Source organism: Ambystoma mexicanum, chromosome 9 (assembly GCF_040938575.1).
Source record: "Ambystoma mexicanum isolate Mex_15411 chromosome 9, UKY_AmexF1_1, whole genome shotgun sequence".
Taxonomy (NCBI): domain Eukaryota; kingdom Metazoa; phylum Chordata; class Amphibia; order Caudata; family Ambystomatidae; genus Ambystoma; species Ambystoma mexicanum.
The window spans coordinates 322,579,059-322,602,476 of NC_090931.1; the positions used below are offsets into that span (position 1 = coordinate 322,579,059).

The following is a 23,418-nucleotide window of genomic DNA, read 5'->3' on the forward strand; positions in this document are numbered from 1 at the left end:
CCTACAGAAGCTTTGCACCGCTGCACTGCAATTTGAAGGGTATTTGCACCACGTAACAAGTGCCCCTGGGTAAAAATGCAAAATAACAATCCATATTTTCACCAAAGGAAACTTTGCCCTGTGCAAATGGTGTGCAAAATCACTCATGCACGGAGCAGAAATGCTGCAATATGGCCCTGTGGAAAGTTCTTCACGTGGTATCCTGCCACGTCACCACATGTTTTTAATGTCATCGATTTAAATGAAAACACAAATCAATGCAAATAAATTGGCAGAAGATACAAATACAACAGAATATCTATAAAAAAACCTCTTCATTATGGATATTTAAAAGTAAAACACGAGATTTTAAATAATATTTAAATGTTGATAATTGAATGGTCAGTGTGGAATACAGTGGAAAAAGACAGGCAGGCCATTAGGGTCAGTTAAAGGGAGAAAGGGTTGTAGGGTTTCAAAAGTGGATTTTCCCCTTCCATTTTGTATAGGGAAGTCTCTTCCTTTTGGGAAAACTTGTTTAAAAATATTCATAAATTTGCCGGTCAGTTTTAAAAAATCGCAAATTGCACTAGAAGGGACCGTGAATGTTGGTACTTAAGCACAAAGGTCCCCTCGCTTCATTTTTCTACATTTCATAAATTGAGTTGAAATGGAAATAGTAACAATCAGTTGAATTCGCCTTTACTCTTCGCCTTTCCCGTCCGCTGTGGGAAAGTGGAAACGCCTCCCACAATGTATAATTGTGGGAGGCATTTACAATGGATTCTTGTGGAATTTACCTGCTTTGACCAGATGGGACATTCTGGCGGATTTCATGGGCGTCCACTGCATTTGCATGATACTCACATTCTGGGGTAATGCTCTGGGTTTTGCAAGCAGACTCGGTACAGCTAACAGACATGCCATGGCTGTGCCGCCTTACCAAACTGCCTGGCAAAACCATTCAAATCCTCTGGCTCAGCACAAGTAGTGGGACCCGTGGCAGCAACTATTACCGCAACTTCTCTTGCCGCTTATTACCTATCTGGACATTTTCAAAATGACTCTATGAATTTCAAAAGGACATAACTTCATGTAATCTGCTTTGAGAGTGATGAAACTTAAATTATTATTATTTTGTTTTAAATTAAAATGATTTCGTTTGATGACAAACTACATTGTGCAACTTAATTATACAAAAAATAAAAATTATCTAGTCAGATATTGCAATCAAGGCATAGATTTCTTTCTCTATTAGCGGCAATTCTTTGTCCTTCTTATTTGAATATCAATAATGGATTCAGGGGTCAATGTTAATTAGCAACACCACCTTCTATTGTGAAGTTTTATCAAGCTTCATGATAGCTTCCCAAAATTTAATTATTCTGTAAATCATTAGCTAATCATTTCCTAGGACAATATGTGTCCATCGTTCATGATAGTTTATTGGTCTCGCCTGTGGGGGCATCATATTTTCAAATATTTCTCGTTTCTCTTTCACAGCTGAGCATTCCATGATGAGGTGCAAGAGGGTTTCTTTTTGATCTTGTTGCTTGCAGAATCTGCAGAAGGCTTGATCTGCAGTTATTTGCTTGGAGGTCATCAAGTATTCTCGCGTCGGAAGGACATTTAATCTCAGTCTTAGAAAGGTGTCTCTGATGTGCCAGTCCGGGAATAGAGTTAAATATTGGGGAAGCTGATTCAATGCTCTTGTTTCCACCTTTGGGTGTATGTCTAATTGATATTTAGATTTTTCTGTTGATATACGTATCCAATCATTGCATGGGATTTTGAGCTTTGAGTGATAAAACTTAATGGGCGTCTAACTGCCAACGTTTCAATAGAATGGCAAGGGAAGATTTTTTGTTAAGAGTGGTCGTGTATAAGAAAAAAGTAATACAAGCATAATTAAAAAGCAATAAAATCAGGGGGGTGACTGGAGGGTGGATTGGCAGATTCACCCTTGCACAAAAAGGAGAGACCTCAGGTTGACTACCCCTCTCTAATGACCCTTCACCCTTGGACTGGGAGCAGAATCGCTTGAAGGGGAGGTGATGGAAGGGCAAATGTGGGCATATCTTTTTCCTTTTATTGGGACCAGTAACAAACTTCTAATTGGTTGGACTGCAGATGTTTGGTGTAATGTTCCAACAAGTTGATTTATTGGTTGAATTGATGCTTCTCTGTATTGGGAAACGTCAAATAAAGAAAAAGTGTTAAAAAGCCCACCACATCACCCACCCCCCAAAAGTGTGTGGCCATTGATTAGGCCTACACTATGGAGCAAAGTGCTCCTTGGTGCTGGTCATTATTATGTGTTTCAGGGAAAAGGGACACATATTGTTGGCTGAAAAGGTGGGCCGACGAAAGACACTGAAGATGATTGGGTCTAGGTTAAAGTGGAGGAGCAGCCTTTTCAGTGCTTGTGGGTCAGAACTGACTCTTCTCCCTCTTCGAGTGAAAAATGGGACACAATGGATAGCCGAGAGGTCTTCAACGGTAGACCTTGAGGTCTGGGTGGCAGTAGCGAGTCAGATTGCATTGATCAGACAGAGAGGGAACAAATTATCATTATTATTATCTTTGATATGAGATATTTTACTCACTCCAAAGTAGTGGCACAGTGACACATTCTCGATATGCTTCCCTTGCTAGAAGGAGGTGACAGGCAGTCAGTACGCACTGGCCTATGGGCTCCACTCCTTTTTGGGGTCCCTGGACAACGGATCAAAATAATAGTGATTTCATATTGAAAGAAAATTACAACCAAGCTTTCTTAAATTGTTTCCAAAAGATAGAAAAAAACGAATCAACTCAAAGAAACAAAAACTTTACATTAAAGACTCTATAGAGAAAATACAGTATTCATGTAATGTACCCATTAACAACTTAAAGTACATAAACCAGGCACATCAGAATCACATAACAGTTTGTCTCTTAAAAGCTAATCTTCTGGCAGCTGTCAGTTTGTAAATAAAATCGGTGCAAACTTGGTATGTGTAATCTACAGTAGTGATGGTCATCTCCATCTAGCGGCCGACGTGCACACTACTTAGTTCAATGTTATCCCACTAGAGCATGTGTACGAGAAACCTCCAGAAGCTCAGATTTCTGTGAGTTAGTGCGTCGCTAAAGAGTTCCCGCCGACTCCAGACCCTAGTAGAACTTTCACAAGTAGAAGCTCCGAGAACACTGCGAGAACATATACCTGACGTCTGCATTACTGTATGTTAGCTTTTCTGAGCTATACTGAAGTTTGATTAACTTCACCGTCTAATTTAAAGGAACAAATCTATCGTGTTCAGGCACTTTTATTACTTTTTTGGTTGAGACTTAAGAATTCTTTCATTTTCTTGAACAAAGCGTAAATATTGTTTGTGGTTGCTCACTTGCCATTATGGCCACTGAATATGACGTCTTGCAAAGGATAGACTTCCAAGATATCCTGAAAGATGTCACAACAAACAAATTGAGAAAAGTGAATATTTATTTTTATTTATCTATTGTTTGCGTGTTAGGTGCTTAAACAGGAAATAAAATTCGTTTTCAAAGCATCCAGTTTATTTTATTAAAGTTTTGTTGGTTTATTAAAAATTTTAAATAATTTTTGTTTAATAACATTAATAATTGTTCATGTTTAGTTTCATGTAATAAAATTGGTTTATTAAAATGATTGGTTGGGGAAATGTAAAACCTATTAGGAGAAAATTTGCGAGGGGGGACCCCAAATTTGCGACTGCCTAGGGGCCTCCACATGGGTTATTCCAGCACTGGTGGCAGGACAGGGCAGGCGCAATACAGTGTGTTAGTATAATCCAGCCACGAGTTGAAAATAGCTCCAACAATAGCATCTCTCTTGGGTTTGGGTAGGTCTATTAGTATCAGTCTTAACTGAGTTGGTATATGCAAGCCTGCTTGACATTCAGAATTTAGGGTTTAAGGGACATGTGGCCTCATCACGAGTTTGGTGCTGTGGCCAAAAATACTGCATTACTACCGCATCACCACACCGCCAAACTACAGCTTTGGAGGTAGGGCTGAGGAAAAACCTCCAGCATTCTGCTGGAGGTAATTCTTCCACCCTACAGCCAAATAAAAGGCTCAAATCGGCAGAATTACCACTGGCGGTAATTCTGCCAAAATACCCATAGAGTCCTATGGACTCCAATAAATGGGCACTAACACCGCCTATCACCACTTGCAATCCGGCAGTAATTCCGCCGAACCAAGTGGTGGTAACAGTAAGTACATTTGGTGGTATCTGGGAAGATTTACCGCCCAGATACCACAAACTGGTAATGATGGATTTCAGGCATTTGCTGAGGGTTATGTCCCGGTTTTTATAATGCGTGAGGTGGATATAAAGCTGAAGACCTTTCAAGCAACACCACCTGCACAATAATGCATTATGTGCAGTTACTTGGAATAATTTGCCTACACAAGAGGTGATCGTTGTCAGAGGAAAACTTGCATGATCGGGGCCTTTTGCTTGTGCCTTGTTTCTGGGGAGAAATCCCTTGATAACATCCCACAATGTGTAGTCTATAACAGAATGATTGTGGGACTATACACTTCCTTCTATGTTTTGGACTACAACTCCCATCAGCCCTAGCCAGCATTGTCAGTGGTGAGTAATCATGGGAGATGTCGTGTCAAACATCAATAAAGCAATTGGTTGCAGAACCCTGCTCCAGGAGCACACTGTTTAATAAAGTCTGTCTCTTCAAAATGTGCTGTGTTTGTGCATATTAACATTTGTGTCATTACATATGTTCGGATGAGATTGTGGCCTATTCTTGATTTAACTACGTTTTTAATGAAATCAATTGTTCGGTGAGAAAACCCTAAGCCTGAAGATGGCATTGTGGAGAAACAGGTGTAGTTTGAAAATGAACAGTCCTACTTGATGATCTTTACCAGAAAATGTGGATATTTATCATTGTATTTGCTATGAAAGTAGGTACCTGATGGTTTTCGGGATTTGTTGGTGTTCTTATGCAGGGAACCAGAACCACCAGTGGCTTAGTCACTCCAATTCATCTTGTTTTACAAGGCCAAAGGGGCAGGGGGTCATAAAGGTGCTTACAAGTAGAGTTCTGAGAAGGATCTGGGAATCCAAATCGACCATAATATTTGTGAAATTATATGCTGTAGGATGGCCAAGACTTATTGTAGCATGCAGCTGGCTGAACCCCAGATCAAAATCCGACAGATGTAGCTTAACACCTGTGACAAATGACATGCTGTGGGGGGTTTCTCTTGTTTATGTGGGGCTGCCCGCAGTTGAGAAACATCTGGCTGGAAGTGAGATCAATCATTGCTGAAATAGTTGGTACCTTGATCCCTGTTGATCCAGTGCATTCAAGGGGATGATATCCTAAGATGACACTGCAGATATTGCATGTCGCCAATAGCGCATTGTCATACAATGGAACAAGCAGGAATCTTCGCTTACTTAAGATCATGGCAGCATTTATTAAGCGCAAACTTGCACCCTGGGTGAAACAAACTCCCAAAGTGGCCATACCCAGCCACAGACTCACCCCCCCCCCGTCCCGCACAAACTCAGCTGAAACCACTCAAGACGGATAAACAGACTATGGAGCAAATTCTCAATGGAAAGGTTAAGCAAGGATGACTGATCTTTCCACAATACGTGGGCCACGTTGCTGCACTATGCAGCCAAAGACTGCAATTTGATGCTCTGTCCTAATAGACTCTGAGCTACAGAGTTCGCCAGTGTCTGAAACTCAGATTCTCAACAGTACATTTCAAAGGTTTGCTTGCAGTAAGGTATTTGAGGAAGGGCTTGGGAGAGTGGGAGGCATGGGTGTGTATTCCTTTAAAAGAAGATTTAGGCTTTTATTTGAAAGTCAGCACTAATGTGTTCTTATGTTGTGTTTGCTGCATCAATAAAACAGGGTTCGATAAAAAAAGAATGGAGCGGATGGTGGGTGGGCTGTTACCTGTGAAGGATAAAGGAGCAAGAGGACGCTGGACTAGCTGGCTTGCGTGTGTCTACATAACCTTGCAGTTGTTGCAAGCGTGGCGTAGCATGCCGTAGCGGCTGGTCGGCGGGCTGTTGCCCTGCTGTTGCCCTGATTGCTTCCGCTCACCTTCGTGCTTTGGGTGGAGTCCCTGCCGTCACTTAGGCCCTCATTACAAGTCTGCCATTAACCCGCCGGTAGCACCAGCGGTTTACCGGCAGACTTGCCTTATCGTTTCCACTGCCTGATATCCCCGTAATACTGGGATATTAAGGGCGGCGGAGGAACGGTAAGTTCCCATTCCCGTGGAAGCCCATCGTACTCCACGGGAATGGGAATTTGGAAGCAGCTGCACCGTTAGTAATGATGCTTCAGTGAAAAATCTGCCAGTTGGGGCCTAAATTACCGGCAGGTCAGGCCTGCCGGTAGTTCACAGCCCCTAACGGCAGATTTGTAGTTTGCAGGACCAATAAAGGTGCCGGTCACCGTTGTTACCAACACTTTTTTCCGGACCGGCAAACTTGTAATGAGGGCCTAGTCCCTGGAGCTATTGGAGCCACTGCAGTGACTGGAATTACTGGAGTCATTGAGTTATTGGAGCTTTGCATCGGGACCGTAAGTGGAGATTAGCGATCCCCATTGTGCAGGGGTGGAGAAGTCTGATACTTCATTCATCCGTTGGCCTGCTGGCCTGCTGTAAAACATTGGTTGACACTGGAGACTGACGTGTATCCTTATTTTTATTTCATTATGGATACCCTTGCAGGACAACATTGACACATTGACACCTGGATTGTGGCGGGTGGTAGCTTCATTGCACATCTGAAAACTTGTGACCTTGGTGGGGTCAGAGTATTGTATTGTATTCGTCACCAACGAGTTGGTGGTAGATCTCTTTGTTCGGCTGGTGCCTCCCTCTGGAACAGCCTCGCTGCCTCCCTTAAACTTGAGGAGAACCATCTCCGGTTCCGGAAGCACCTGAAAACCTTTCTCTTTGCTTCTGCTTTTTCTCCTCCTCTCCTCTGCTGCCCTCCTGGCTGTAACCGGAACTGAATATACTAAAGGAGGAACCGCTTCAGGACAGTTACTCCCTACCTTAAAGAAGGATTTAAAGAGACAAAATACAATTGCAAAAGTAGCGAAAGTAATGAGCTACACCAAACTAATATCACAATATATACATTTTATTAATAATCGTTAAAAAACATTAAAAAACATACAGATGCTAAAACCTAATAAAATATAAAGTGCAAGTGACACCAAGCAAAATGCTCACAATTGAATTGTAACAGTTCATCGCTAGTCTTTCAATGGACTAGAGAACAACTCCTATTGACACCTTAATATAACACATACAGGAGAGGGCAATTCTTAGTCAATGAAGACCCAAATACACAGACCAGTAGATCTAATCACTGGTGTTATGCCTCAACATGCTTCAGTTCGTGTAATTTCTTTACAACTTTCTTCAGGAGGAAGTTTTTGATCCGTCACTTTCTCTTTAACATTCAATGTGGCACTTCATCATTATAAAGTGCTCAAACCAAGTTGGTGCTGCTGAAAAACATTTAAAAGAACTCTGTAAGTCTATGTATTCGCTACAGAGGAAACAGATTCAATCTGATTTAGCTTGGCAAAAGAGAAACAAATACATCTTTTACCTAGCATCAGGGTGGGAGCAGAACAGGGGAAGGCTGGGTATTATTCCATCTTCAAGCACAAGGTGCACCCTTTACAGATTCAATTTCTGCAGAGATACTTACAAGTCGTATCAAAACTACTGTTTAGAGCCTACAAAAGCCAACTGTCAAACGTGAGTGTGCGCCCATATCCACATCAACGTATTTCACCTTCAATTTTGACTCTTTAAATAAAAAAAAAAACAATTAGAGGTTTATAATAACCAAAATGTCATTGCTACATTATCTCTAAATGGTCTCAATTGCAGAAGACAGAACACATAATGCCGTGGTGACTCACATGGCAAAGTCAGTAAAAAGGTGTTATCAGGTATAGTCAGGGGAGGAGACATTAATTAAACTGCCTCTTACCTGGGGGTCAGGTTTGTATAACCAGAATTAATTAATGTAGTCTCTGAGGGCTTTGAGATTAGGGCGTGTTCATATTCAATTCCTTCACTAGATTCAGAGAGGAATTAAGCCGCCAGAATGGGGGCTAACATCCACTGAAATAAAAGTAAAAGCAGATGTTATAAAGAAGTTCTTGTCTTGTAAATACCAAAACCGTGTTCCTGTATTCTAACTAACAACAGCCCAGCTAGCAGCTGGTATAAATTGTGAATGACACACGAGTGTCTCCACAGCATGGTATTTCGCGTGCCCTCAAAGTTCATATGCTTACCTGCACTGGCGCTAGTTGTTTTCGCGTCTGACGTGTGCCGCGGTTACAGGGCGCTACCCAGGAGGTTCGTCTTGCAAGATGATGTAAACACATCCCCTTGCTACCGTGGTGAAAATACGCGCATATTTTAAATGCAAACTCCCGACAGCCCGCGGGAACAAACACAACGCTATCGCCCATCATGAGATAGTCACGACAGGGAGGAAAAAGTCCCTTGTTTGTGTCCATGCAGAATCCAGGTCTGCTAATAGGAAAGGGAGTCCTAATGGTGAAAAAGTGTACTGCAGGTGAAAATGTAGCTTTTCCACCATTCGGCAGCTCATAGCAAAGAAAATGTTAAAGCGAAAACCGACACAAATGTGGTCCAATGGCAAAAGACTGTTAAAGAGGAAACAGAGCAGAAAATGAACCAAATGTCCAAAAAGGCACAGTAAAGTGTATCCACACACTATCTATACTTATTTAACTTTGTGCCATTCAATGGCATCATTTAGCCCATGGAGGTCGCTACGTGTTTGGAAAATGAGTTGTTCTTTCTGTAAGAGTTTTAAATTTTGAATTGCTAAGGTGTAACTGGAACTGCCCAGCCTACCTGATCACCCTCTGATCTCTGGCCCAGGTCCTTCCCCCGCCAGCATCACACACCTGCACTGCCCACCTGGCAACTCCTGCACTTGGTAACTGTTTCTGTATCCCAACAGTCCCTCTACCAGCCCTTGACTCCTGATGTACGCACTTGCCCATGCACTTGCCACTTGCTGGCCGTTTACTTATTTATTGTTATCATCTTTTCCCATGTACTGCACTGTCCCTGCCCCCTTCCCACGCACTTGCCCGATCTGAATGACACCTGGCCTAGTAGGATTGTTATCCGTCCTCCCTTTTGTTCCCCTCCCTTGCCTCGTCGTGCCTTGAAACACTTGTGTATAGGCGCGTTATAAATGCCATATCATATCATATCATATAGCGCCCTTTCCCCATTTGTACGGCCTCAATGCGTTTTGTGGCAGGGACACCCTTGGGACCGCAGTCCATGTGTAGAAGATTCTAATAGTTAGAAATGCATGTGTGCATTTTGCCATGTTAGGAGTTAGGTGGGCTGGCTAGGCTCCAGTAAGCAACCCAGAGGTCCGGCATGTGGGTGGGGGCTGTTGGGGGTTTAGGATATAGTGCTAGTGCTGAAAATTCGATATGTGCCCAGCTAGCCCGAATTTATTTCATAGGTTGTCGCTGTATATTAATGGCAGAGGTATTGAGGTACATCAGGAGTTTCAGTGTGGATGGCTATGTGAGCAGCTAGACCAGAATAGCATAGCCATAGCTGCTTTCTAGGGTGCATGGAAGGGTGGCCATGCCTGTAGCCTGTGTCCACAGACGTGGTGTAAAGTATACGTACTGTGCGATTGGATGGAGTTCAACTGCAATGTTCTTTTTCTTGGCCCAATGTGATTGTTTGGTCTTGCTATTTGAGGTCTCCCAGGAACAAAGGTCTGAGCAGTGGGAGAGGGGCACAGGGAGGTAGGGGTGGTTGAGGGGCTGGACGACAGTAGAGGTGGGCACATCCAACTGGAGTGCAACAGTAGATGTGTTAGCAGGATTCGGGACACCTGGATAGAGGGGGGGCGTGCCTGAAGTAGACAGTAAACCCCAGTAGCACCTGGATTTGGGACATCTGGATGGTGGGAGAAACACCCAAATGGGGATACAACAGTAGACAGTAAAATGCAGTAGCACCTAGATTTGGGACACCTGGATAGAGTGAGAGATGCCTAAATTGGGATACAGCAGTAGACAGTAAAATGCAGTAGCACCTAGATTCGGGACACCTGGATAGACGGAGAGGCGCCTTAATGGGGATACATCACTACACAGTAAAATGCAATAGCACCTAGATTGGGACACCTGGATAGAGGGAGAGACGCCTAAACGGGGATACAAGTAAGAAAAATAATGTTTTTCTCCTTGTGATATTAGCATTGTACTTAAACCTAACTGTGGTTTTGGCCCATTGGCACCTGGCAATCTGGCTGGACTATCTTCGACTTCCCTGTTGAAGCATCGAAGGAGTATAGTAGGGGACTGGGGCTGCGGACATCAAGCAGGGGTACCAAGCACGGAGTGTGCTCACTGTCGTTCAGGTCTTTGAGGTAGCAGGCGCCATGTTTGATCCTATTTGGAAAGTGCTTTTCGATCTGCTCCTTTGTAGCCCCCAGCACCACTCTAGTTGTTAAGGCAAACGAGACTGTAGGCTCTCTGTGTACCAGGAAGCATATCTAGCTGTTCCTGGGCCTGTATTAAATAACTGAGGGCAATGACTGACCCCCTTGTTATATTCCTTGGTAAACTCCTGTACATCTTTACACTTTGGCTATATTTTGCCTGCCTCACATTGATCTGTGGATAAACATGGTCAAATGAAAAGCTCATTGAGAAACCATTGATGAAATCAAAGAAGGCGCCAGGACAGAAGCTGCTAACTAAGCCTAAACCTAAGCCCACTACCCAAAACACTCTTGACACTTATTTAAAATAAGTAGTTGGCAAATTGGACGAGATAATAATGTCAGTGGAGCAAGCCTTATTGGAAACCAGAACTGGAAAATTGGGCAATGTCCCTATTGACGCCCAGAACCCCCACACTCCCACCGTCATTGACAAAAGTTCTCCAGGTAAGTATTCTAAATTTAGCTACAATGAGCCCCAGGTAACTAATTCCCACACCCGGATGGACAGTTTCACGAAAGAGACCACGTCTCATATGGTGGATCTGCAGGGCAAAGTGCAATCGCTAATGTGCCGAATTGGCACATGTATTTCCAATGTTTTAAACTCAATGTCAATATTGGACTATCTTATCTGATTCCTTAAGAAGGACATACCAACTATTTCTATTTCCAGTCCTGCAGTAGAACAAGCTGACAAGGTGACCCTAATTCCAGCATCTACTGCAAATCCCTCAAATGAGTGTTTAGGGCCCGACGTGATAACTCAACAGAAGTGACAAGGACTGTGGGGGCCAAGGTGGCACCAACGTCTAATACCAGAGCCGAGAGTCCCATGTGCCTAAGTGCCCCGAGTGCTTCATGTGCCTTAAGTGACTTTTCAGCCATCAGTGAGACACCTCGCCTAACCGCAAACAATATGACAGTGGATTCTAAAATGGTGCTAAATTTACCCTGGCAGCATTGTCTTTGATTGGGGTAATTGTAAATGGGCCCAGACCCCTGATGGACCATGCCGAGTCAACAACGCTTTTAATAACAAGGTGTCTCATTGGATCAATACCAATTTGGCTGCACCTGCTATAAACCCGCAGTTCATCAAGATGGCAAGAAGGATACCATAGGTGGCGAAGACTCTGAAGCAATTCGAGGGAGACTGCATTGTTGTTTAATTTGCCAATCATCACAACCCTGGTATATCCTGCACTCTAACCTGGTGGGGAGGGGGCAAGGGTTAAAGTCCTCATTGACTATCCTACCCTTGGGTTACTTTTACCCCCCCCCAACCCTCCCGAAGGCCTATGTGCCACATGGTTCTTTATCGGGCCCTTGTCGTTCATTGGTGCCAGCTGCAAGATGTTGCACAACAGGAATGCATACCCTGTTTCATGCTTTTAATCTTCAATTGGAAAAGGCACCCTTAGAAAAATCTTCATCCATTGCAACAGTGACACATTGCCCGAAGGTATCCGGTAAAATCGTTTTGATTGTCTACGCTCCCTGGCGGAGTTGGACTGACTAGGGCCCAATTTGTATATTGGAGTAGAAGAACCAGCTTTGGTGTTGAAGTAAGTACTCTGGTTCTGGGACCCTTCCTGAAGGATGTGTCCCCTCAGGGGCAAGATATAACACCAATGGTTAGTGCTTTTGCTGGTAATTCGGCATTGCTGCTATCATGGAACATAGCAGGCACAAAGAGTACATTTGAACGACAAGATATCAGAGACTTATTGCACCAATTTGACTTTGGGCCTCATTACGAGGCCGGCGGTAAGGGGTTAACGGCACCGGTAAGGATGCTGGTGCCGTTAACCCCTTACCGCCACATTCCGAGGTCCCTTAGCGGGTCCCACGAAGGCCGGCTGTTTTTACCAGCCGCCCTTAGCGGGGGCCGCTAAGGGACCAGGGAGCTAATAACGGCCTCGCTATTTGCGGGCCCGTTATTAGCTCCTTCCCCATTCCCATTGAGCCCTATGGGGACTCGAATGGGAATGGGGAATGGTTTTCAGAATGGGGACCTACCGAGTCCTCCAAGGTTGGAATGACCCGGTAAGTCCCCATTCTGAGAACCCGGACCCGGACACGACTTTGGAGGCAGCCATGGTGCTAATAGCTAATAGCACCATGGCTGCCTCCAAAGTCACAATGACCCCCTTTATCTTGCTACAAGTGACATGGGCATCTGGTACTTTAATTATTGATCGCTATCAATATTTTCAAATTGTAGCACAAAGGCGAACAAGAGGCAGATTTTATAGGGGCATGGCTATATATGAATGCTATTTAATCGAACTGGATGATTTGATACTTTGTTTACAAGCTGTCAAGGGTATTGTTAATGCAGAGACTGAGATCATTTTAGTGAATTTTTACAATAGTCCCCATTAATCCTATGATGATAAATGCCTAAGCCAGCTAAAACATTTATTTGAGGATGGTCTTTATAACTGCAATCAAGGGGTATCGATAGTGCAATTATGGTGCCCATCATGAACTTGGTATGCTGTATGAGGAAGACGACATGGCAGTGGAACCAGTTCTGAATTGGCTTGGGATGTCTATTAACCCTAAAACTGTCCTGACACAATCCCTAATTATACGTATTTTAGACCACGGGGTGCGTATGAAATTCCATGGTTATTTTAATGCAGGAGACAGTTGTCAAAATTGAATGCAGAACATTATTCGATCCATCCGACCTCGCTTAGTCGAGCATCCGCATCCCATTAAAAAAGTCAGCGGTTGTTGAAATTCAAGGATGACCGAGAACTCTCTGAAATCCAGAAGGGTACAAACAGAAGTCTTGCTGTTATCTCCTCTGATTCAATCCAGAAGTATTTGCTCTGGGCAAATAATCCCTGGGAAAGAATACTCCTAACCAGGGAAAGATTCAACGGCCTCCCGTTAAGAATAATCTTGCCTCGCTGGTCAAACAATAGGGAAGGAAAGTTTTGCCCCTTTTGCCATGAGGCAGAGGAGGACCTCTTGCACTTCATGTTGTTTTGCCCAGAATATAGAGACATTAGAGTTAAAACCCTGGTGCCTATTTTGACAGATAGACCATTTACGCAATCCCGTGCGGCATTGGTGTACTTGCTGTGGACATTTAACCCGAAAGTAAATTGGTCTCTATTGCAGTTCCTAAGGCCAATGTTAGCTAGAATTGGACATTTAACCCGAAAGTAAATTGGTCTCTATTGCAGTTCCTAAGGCCAATGTTAGCTAGAATGGCACTTGCACTTCCTCAACAAGATGTACTTTGTACCGACATTAACCCATAATCTTGGCATTAAACAACTGGGTGCTACTGTATGAGCAATAGCTTTCCATTGAGTGTTTTTTTTATTTCATTCCATGGAGTGGTCATGGGATAATGTGTGGATTTCGCTGTTTGATTATGATAGTAGGTTCTAGGAGGTTTGTTTTCAGGGTTGTTGCTAGGTCTGGAAACGATCAGGGGCTAAGCTAATGTCGGTACTGTCGGGATTCAGGGCTAGCTATAGCCTTTTGGTTGTAGTCCCTGAGCTTCTATCCGGGGCTACACCCAAAAGACCCGGGGCTATAGCCCCTTCAACCCCCTTAGCAGTGCCTCTGTTTGTTTTTATCCTCTTTTCTTCTCTATATGAATTTATGAGCGATTTAAAGTATGATGCAAATCACTCACTTATGGATAGAGTGTGACTGGCTGGGGTAGCTTGATAATGATTGTGTTATTTATTTAAATTCTACTTATGATTATGGCAAATTTTGCACACGAGTATGATGTTATTTCTCTAAAGTTTTTAATTGGTAATTTTTTATCATTTATATGAACTCTTGAGCAATTTATACTGGGATTTATTTATTTATCTATTTGCAATCTGTGAATGTTTGGAATATCATGATAAGGATTGTATGTGTATTTTGCTGTAACTGTGTGCTTTATACAACACTGCTTCCGAAATAAACATATTGATGGATACAACAAAAAAGAATGGTTATGTAACAATCACAGCCTTTCTTCTGTTTTTATCATGCAGTCTTCATCTGCTGCTTCTTGGTGGCAGCTCCTCTCTTCGGTTACCTCGGAGACCGCTACAGTCGGAAAGCCATCATGGTCGCTGGGATAGTTCTGTGGTCTGGCGTGACACTGGGCAGCTCGTTCATCACGGAGTCAGTACGTAATTTTTCTCATTGATTCTTTTCTGAACAATCTTTCACAGGAATGACAAATAGGTTGGGCTGGCCAATTGGGAGCCAGCAGAGCAAGACGCAAGTTTGTGACGCTGAACGGCAGGTTATGCAAGTAAAGTGTGAGTGCTTAGTAAATTGCTGATCTGTTGACATGGAGCTCGAAGCCCAGTATTGGCACTTTGCTTAAAATGGGCGTCTCTCAGGAAATCACTTTAGCTGCAAATGCCTAAACGTCTCTTTACGATTAATGTAAAAAGGTTACTTACAAATGTACAGTGCTCTGTCTAGCACTCTACAGATTGTGTGTCTCACAAGAAACTTGTTTTTCTAAGAGTCTCAACTTGATCCTCCACACTAGACACCTCCTGATCTATAAAGCACTCATTGCTAAGATGATACTGCACTAATCCAAGTTACATTGAATGTTCTCTACTTCCACTGGGGTCAGGGGTGGACTGGGAACCAAAAGAGGTCCTGGAAATAATTTTTAAAGTGGCCCTATATTACACATTTTCAGATAGCCCAAACCTTTTCCTATGGGAAAACAGGGAAATACCACACAAAGGAGGCCCAGGGTACAGAGGCCTACTGGGAAATTTGCAGAGTTCCCTATAGGCCAGTCCACCTCGAAATGGGGTAAGACCTGCACTATACGGAAATACCTCAGCTACATAGGCATATTATTATGTTGCACAGCTACATTAAAGATTGCATATGTGGAGTCATCTTACGCACCACCATTTGCAAAATCAAACAAAGCCCCAATAGCATTAACCAGACCATGGAATTAGATCCAACTCGAAAGACTCGTGAAAAAAACTGGGGGCTTTCAAACCTCAGCACTAAACTGAAAATCTGACAAAAACAATGAATGACCCATATAACGACATCCACACCTGGGTAACCAACACTATTGACAATATATTTATATATATAAAAGGCCTTCAAACACTCCGTAAGCAAAGAAGGTGCACAATGATTTACTCCAACACTTAATATCATCAAAAAGGAAAAACTAAGGCTGAAGAAAATCTAGAAAAGAATTGACCTTTCTTCAGATAGATTGATCTACCTTTGACGGATGCAGTTCTACAGAGTAAGGGCTATCGATGCAACAATGCAACAAAATCCCCACTAATTGCATCAAACAGAATCAGCATAGCACAGCCAGAAGGAAGGCTTCAATACCATCCACACATTTCTTTTTAAAAACAGCAGTGTGCATCACAACATCATTGCCACAACTCTGTGGCTCCATCGCGATACACTTCAGTAACAAACTACTTCAAATCCAAGAAAACCTGGGAAGGAAAGGACCAACTCCCACATACCCAACACAACCAGCTGCCGGACACTAACAGTGTTCCATCCCTTCTCTGCACAGCACTTCCTCACCACGGTCAACGCTAGTAATCCACCAGGCTCGCTAGAAGATCCGTGCCCCCGGACAAACTCAAAGTAGCAGCCAAACAATCCTGACTTACATCTGCCTTTCTAATTCTCCTAAAAGCATCCATTGAGCAAGGAATCATCATTCATGACTGCAAATTATTATTGCTAAACCACTTCTAAAATACCCATGGCTGACCAAAATGACCCAGAAGCCTATTGAACAATCTTCTTTGAGATATTCGTTTACGGACAAGTATGTGATTTCTTTGAAAGCGACATCCTACAGAAGTTACAACATAGATCCAGGCTTACAAGAAGATCACAATTCACCCGATTATGGGAAATCCTAAAAAACAACACAGACACCAAATCACCCACTGCATTCATCCTGCTTGTCCTTTTTCACTGGCTTTGGTACTATCAGCTATGAGAGCCTACTACAAAGACTACAAGATATCAGAGTAATAGTAATTGCCCTGAGACAGATCTCCTCATTCCTGACTGAGGGGACTGAAACAACACATATGACCACTTTCAGACCCCTCCTCGTAAGTCCCTGTCTCTGGCCTCTTCCCTTAAGCATCGACATGACTCTGCTAGTGGAAGCTATAAACTCAGACTTCACATCAACTATGCAGATGATAGGTGAATCATGTGCACGCTCAACAGTGTCTCCACATCAAACACAGATGCCCTCAGCACATGCCTTGCACACGTGGACTCCTGGATGATTGCAAACAGACTTAAGCTCATCCCAAACAAAACAGAGTTTATGACACATGGGGTGTGGCCAAGATGGCAGACTGAGTGGACGCACTCTCGAGGCCCACTCTGACCCCCAGTCTTGGCCCTGATACTGATAGATGAGGCCCCTGTGACCAACAGATATCTGTGCAGGCCGCCCTAGGGAGCCGATCCTTAAGCCTGCGGCTACAAAGCGGCGGTCGTCCAGCCAACATGGTGGGCACCACCAGTGAAGCACCTAGTTGGAGCGGACACACTGATAAAGAAATTAAGCACTGGCAACAACATTGGGGTGGCCTGTGAAGAGCGAATAACGCCTGTCCGTCGAAGCATAGAGATCAGCCTTGGCTGCCACCACAGAGATATCCAAAGAAGGACTTAGTGATGCAACAGCCAGACAAGTCATAGGAGGGGCGGGGCATGACCCAGCCAGAGTAACATCAAGCAGTGAGGCTGGAGGCCACCACACCACACAGAGGTGGGATAACGGGAGAATGTAACGTGCAGAGGCTCAAATAAAGAGAAATACCTCACGGGGTCCAGAATGCAAGCGATAAGGGTGGGAACTAATGAAAAGAAAAGAGTGGCTGGTAGGCAAGATAGGTGAAAGCTGCCATGAAGAACAAAGCGGCCAACTGAGGGCAAGGTAATCCGTAAGGAGGTGACTTCTCCTTATGTGGACCTGAACAACACTGGAGCAGTATATTGAGTCTGACTTACAGGAAGGATTAGTACTCCAGTGCTTACCTCAGATCTTTTGGTGCGCCCTCTTGAGGTGCTCAAGCAGGACATAAAAAACTCACTGCATACACAAATGTCATCCTTGCGGAAGCAGCTGTTGACCTCAATGGGTGAGACCAAAAAGGAACTAGCTTCCCTAGGTGAGCGAGTGGATCTTAACAAGAGATCGTTGACAAATCTGGACACACAAGTGGCGGCAGTCACTGACACTGTGGCAGGGCTGAAAGAAACAGACGAATATTTAAGGTCCAAATGTGATGACCTAGAGAACAGGGCCAGAAGACACAATTTACGCAACTGGTTCCTGAAGGAGGAGGCTGAGGAGGACAATATGGAGGGCTGAATCCAGCAACTCTTCAGGAACCTGTCAACCAACCCCCAAAGCACAATAAAGGTTGAAAGCTTGACAGGGTGCAAATAGTGGGCACCCAAAGAGTGACAAAGAACCCCCCCACCTCCCAAGAGACATTGTGGTGAAGTTTCATGATTACAAAACGAAAGAGCTTATTCTGGGGGAAGCAAGGAAAGCATGCTGCAATAACGTCTGAAATTCAATAGTCCAGGTGTTTCAGGATGTCTCACAACCTACCTTAATGAAAAGATGAATGATGAGACTTGTTACAGAAGAGTTTAGGAAGCGGGACATCAAATACAAATGGACACACTCTTTATGCCTGATGCAGAAGCTAAACGACTGAATATCCCAGCTATTGAGATGGAGTCACTGCGGGAAGCTTCTATAAGCGGGGGCTGGGGAAGACCCCGCAGGGGGTCCTAGCATATGTTCCCTCAGTAGAAAAAAGGTCAGGTCGCTGAACTGAAGTGCCAGTCAAAGGCAAGACCCATTCGTCTTTGTGCTCTAGTGGCAGAACCTGTAGTATTTGCTCATGCGTAGGTCACTTGTTTGCATTTATTCAGTAGGAGTTACAGCTATGCGTAAACTGAAGACTTTGCTGGCAGATCTTAATTTAATAAATGTATGCCGCACGTAGCACCCCACTGATAAAGGCTACACCTATAACTTGCACCAAAGGGTCTCCTCTCGAATTGACTATGGGCCTCATAACAAAGGCACAGCTGCCGCCGAACCCGTGAATTTACCGGCACTCGCGAAGGGGCAATTACTGGGTAATGCCGAGGTCTGTGGACTCAGTAATTGCCCATTCACGGGTGCCGGCAATAAGGGTCTCCCCATCCCCATTCGGTCCCATGGGAATGGGGAGCTCGGATGCACCTGCACCGTTCATAACGGTGCAGGTGCATCCACGAGTTGTGCTAGTGGGTGCCGCACTGCCCGCCAGGTCGTAGTATGGCGGTACGGTAGCAACGGTACCGGTAGCAATACCGGCGCCGTTGTTGCCTTACCGCCATACTTGTAATGAGGCCCTATGTCTTTGCCGTGTGGGGGCTTCATACAGCAGGTTATATCATCATACCAAGAGACTAGGACCCTGTCTCACCACAATATGGTACTGGTGAGACTCAGTAGCTGGGCAGATCATCATAGAATAGGGTTATGGCATATGGCCCCAGGGGTCCTCAGAGACACTGTCACTTTGAATGATCTCAAACAATATTTTCTGAACTATCTGGAGAACAACTGTCCAAGTGACACCTCAGTAGGTATGCATTGGGATGCCTGGAAGGCGGTGGACAGGGGTAGTATTATCACAGGAGCAGCTGCCTTGAAGCGCATCAGAGGCCAAACGGAGTCACAGCTATTGGCAGAGGTTAAGTCGAAGGAAAAAGCTTATAACGAGGCACCCACTCGACAAAAGTATAGGCAGCTCACTACAGCCAAAAGTCAACTAAGGCTGCTGAGAAATCAGAGATCCGAGCACACCCTGCTTAGACTGAAGCAAACTTACTGTTTACAGGGTAATGTACCAGGGAAATTACTGGCACCACTTTTAAGGTTACAGGAGAGACGGATATATATCCATACTATTGTAGACGACCAGGGCAGGGAGTTTTGGGGACAAAAATAAGAAAAGGGAACTGTTCTGCAAATTCTATACCACCCTATATATAACGCTGAAACCGATAGCCAGGGAAATCTTGAATCATATTTGGACACTGTGAAAGACCAAAGAAATATCGAGGCTTAGTACCACCAAAAATGAAACATGCCAGTCACGAGTTCAGAGGTACGTGTACAATTTTTAATCAGATAGGTATCTGGCTCCCAAACGCCTCGCAGTGTGTACCATCAGACACCGTGAGGGGAGAGAGTGCTGGACATTACAAAGACATTACGTCTGGTCTGACCAGATGTTCTGACCGGGTCCCCCAACGGAACCTCGTAATAGGGCGGAATGGGTTTACCGGCACCAGCACCATTACCGGCGCCGTTAAACCCATTCCGCCCACCTCGTAATGAGGCCCCTAAATCTGAGATTTTAGGACTCAATTTTCCGCCGCCTCTCAGAGCAGAAGTGGAGCCGCATTTCCCTTGCAACCCAAGCATCTAAAAGCATCAAACATCTAGAAGTGAAAATTCCATCCCAACTGACAGACCTCATTGCGGCTATTTAACCCCTTCTCATTCGAGAAATCAGGAAGGATTTGGGTTAATGGAAAGCCTGAACAGACTATCCTCAGATTAAGTAGATACATACACATCCTACCTGCCCTCGTTACATTCCAGTGGCGTCCAAAAAGGATTTACTTAAAAATGCAATGCTTGGCACACCACTCCTTACATGCATAGGCCCTGACGTTATCGCCAGAAACCTATCCAGTTATCAACTATCGAGAATGCCTTGGTTCAGCAACGATGCCTTAGTAAACTGTGCCTAGTTTCGGCATAGAGGATCTTCATTCTCCTTCCGATTAGTCAAATTCTGGAACTCTATGCCCAAACACCTTTGCACAGAAGAAGACCACCTCATCTCACCTGCAGATGAAAGCTAAAAACCTGTCTATTCAGCTATCTCTAGCACAAGACCAGCACTGAAACATCACTTCTCTCAGCAACTTTGACCCAACGCAAGGTGCCCTTTAAATTACATGAACTTAACAGGTGCCCGGACACAACTTTGCGAAAAAGCCAATCTGGTGACTTGACTAATTTGGGTCGTACTCTTCATGTAATGTAAAGGAAATCAAATGAATACGACCACAAACAGCTAAACAGCCACCCAAATCAATTTCCTTGATGGTACCAATGATATCCTTCCTGGAGTGGATCCATGGATTTGATTCAGGCAGCTGGTACTCCCTCGCTACATCTACTCCTCATGTGTCCATCCCCTCCCCGACTAACTGACGCCCCTTGAAAATCTCCTACCACTTAAAATTGTATGCACACACCCCTATATGACTACCTCAGGCCCATCAGTTTCATTGTTACCATTAAAGAGCTATGACGAAGCTCACCTCTTTAGCTCTATCACCCCGCCCCCCACAACAGCATTTATCCGAGACCGAGAGTGCTATAATCTATGAGATCGTGGCTCTCACTTCAGGGGAGACACGCTCCCATATGTCACCACCACTTGCATAAAGCGCAAGAGGCATTCATAAATGGGGTACTTCCTACCTACATCCATCACCACCACAGGTAAAAATAAGCCTCTCCCTCGACCCCACGCACAAACACATCACCATGGAAAAGGCAGAAAAGCACTATGCTAGATCACTTTACATTACATTGCATTAAACCTGGTCTGATCATGTATGAACTAGTCTAATTAATCAGGAACATGTCATGGCATTGTGCTGCATGTCATGAAAATGGTTTGGTTCCACTAGTACTTTAGAGCCGCTTGCATTTTTTTACTTTGCATATGGTAGGAGAGATCATGTAGTTTCCAAGCTAAATGATGGTTAAATTGTTGGTTAAAAATTCATACAGTGCTCACATAGATGCCAACAGTAGGTTTACCATCTTTTAAAATCATTGTGTTCCCGTTCTGTTGTTGCAAGTTGTATATTAGGTGAAGCTGCTTTGCATTTAAAAAAAATAATAAGACAACAATGATGTATGGCAAGGAAATCCCCTGACTATGGAGTTCACCATCCATATTTTGAAACAATGTGGTTGCTCCCAGCACACATATAATGACAGGGGCGTCTTACGTCGGTATCTTTACTCTGTTATATGTTAAGTCTCCCATTTTCCTCCTCCTTCTGTACCCGGCACACAGCGCTTGTGATGTCCTACTAGGATTTACTTTTTGTTTACTTGGCCATCACGGCGGAGACCCTCCCAGTTGTTAACGTTGTTTTCTGTGTGGTATAATTGGTCACAAACACTTTCCTAGGGTAACTTTAACTAGTCACACAGTTTATAGCAAGTCTCTACTTGGGACCTTGCTATAAGTTACTTGAGGATGGGGAAATATCACCAAAACAGCAAAGAAGTTGTGCTCTACTAGCTCCACTTTCGTCTACATATGGCCAAAAGATGCCATTCCCCCAACATTGCCCATTAAGGCACACACAAGCCATATTCTATTATTATTGATATACTAAGACATGATTGCACTCAGTATTAAAGCAGGATCTTTTCCACCCAGATCACATCATTATTCATGTCTACTTAGATAAAGACCATCCCATTTTTTGGAGTAGCCAAGACTAGTCATAATATGTCCCTCTAGTTATGTCTCCACATATGGACAACAGTTTTGCATGCCTCCACATGCAAACAGCGATTCCACAGCCAATATGAAAACATATGTGTACCTTTATTTTCATCTCTAAATACATCTGTTTAAAACTGGGACAGAAGTGTGTGTAATGAAAAATGTATGAGACTTATATATTTACACATTCACATGTATGGAAAGTCAATAGGTCACATCTGATCTTTTCATGACAACAGAGCCAACTGTAGCTACTTTAATTTGTATGTTCATCTGTCAGAGCGTAAACAAGTATCTGCCTTCAAACAGAACTGCCCCTACACTAACTCTTTAGTTTCAGACATAAATGCTTAAAAATCTGTTCACTCAATGTTTCAGTCCCTTAATATATTTCCAAATCATGTATGTGGGCCTTCATCAGGACAACACATATGTAAATACCAGATAAATATTGGCCAAGCCAGTCGCATTATTGTAAGTTCCATTCTCTAATCAATGTGAAAGACCTGTATAGGGACACAGGAAAATCAAGATTTTTAAATATATTTTGGGTGTACCTAACCATATTTTGCAGATGTTATTTTAAAAAATTGACGTTAAAAATTATTATTTTATTTTATATTGGGTATTATGTCATTTTTACCCAGATTATCAGAACTGCAGGTAGATGAGCTTCAATTCATGTCCCAATTTTATTTTTTAAATTAGTGTGATATCCTTTGCATTGTATTATTTCTTGTACTATGTATAGGGGGAAGCACAGTGTCACTTACTTCTGATAGTTATGTGCATGTTTAATTGAATTATTTATACTCATATTATCGCAATGTAAACACATATTAGAATTAAGCCACTCCCTCCACGATGTATAACAAGGCCTCCTCCTGACTCAGGCACTTTAAAGAGGCCACCCCGTGAGCTATATAGCAAAAGGTGCTACGTTTCACATGTATGTGATTAATTTTATTATATTATGAGAGTGTTTAGTATTAGAGACATTGCCACCTAAAGTCATACCAATTCTTCCTGTCAGGTTGTGTGAAAATATTGCTCTTAGTCTGCAAAAGGACCCATTTAGTATAATCTCCCGTGATCTTCAACCTTTACATGGAACCACTCTGAACCCTCCTCGCACCACACAACATCCACATTTCATCAATACGGAATACCTGGCTATTCAAACATGGAACAATGCAGATTAAAGAACCAACAATAAAACCACCACACTCC

The 23,418-nt window shown here is 43.5% G+C and overlaps 1 protein-coding gene across 3 annotated transcripts in view; it reads left to right on the top strand.

Annotated features, from left to right (window-relative positions):
* Positions 1 to 23,418, top strand: part of SPNS3 (SPNS lysolipid transporter 3, sphingosine-1-phosphate (putative)) — a 635,482-nt gene that overhangs the window by 17,145 nt on the left and 594,919 nt on the right. For all 3 annotated transcript variants that reach the window (XM_069614728.1, XM_069614729.1, XM_069614730.1), the window contains exon 3: positions 14,569 to 14,705. In XM_069614728.1, the coding sequence (XP_069470829.1) occupies positions 14,569 to 14,705 (137 nt within the window). The remainder of the gene's footprint in view (positions 1 to 14,568; positions 14,706 to 23,418) is intronic.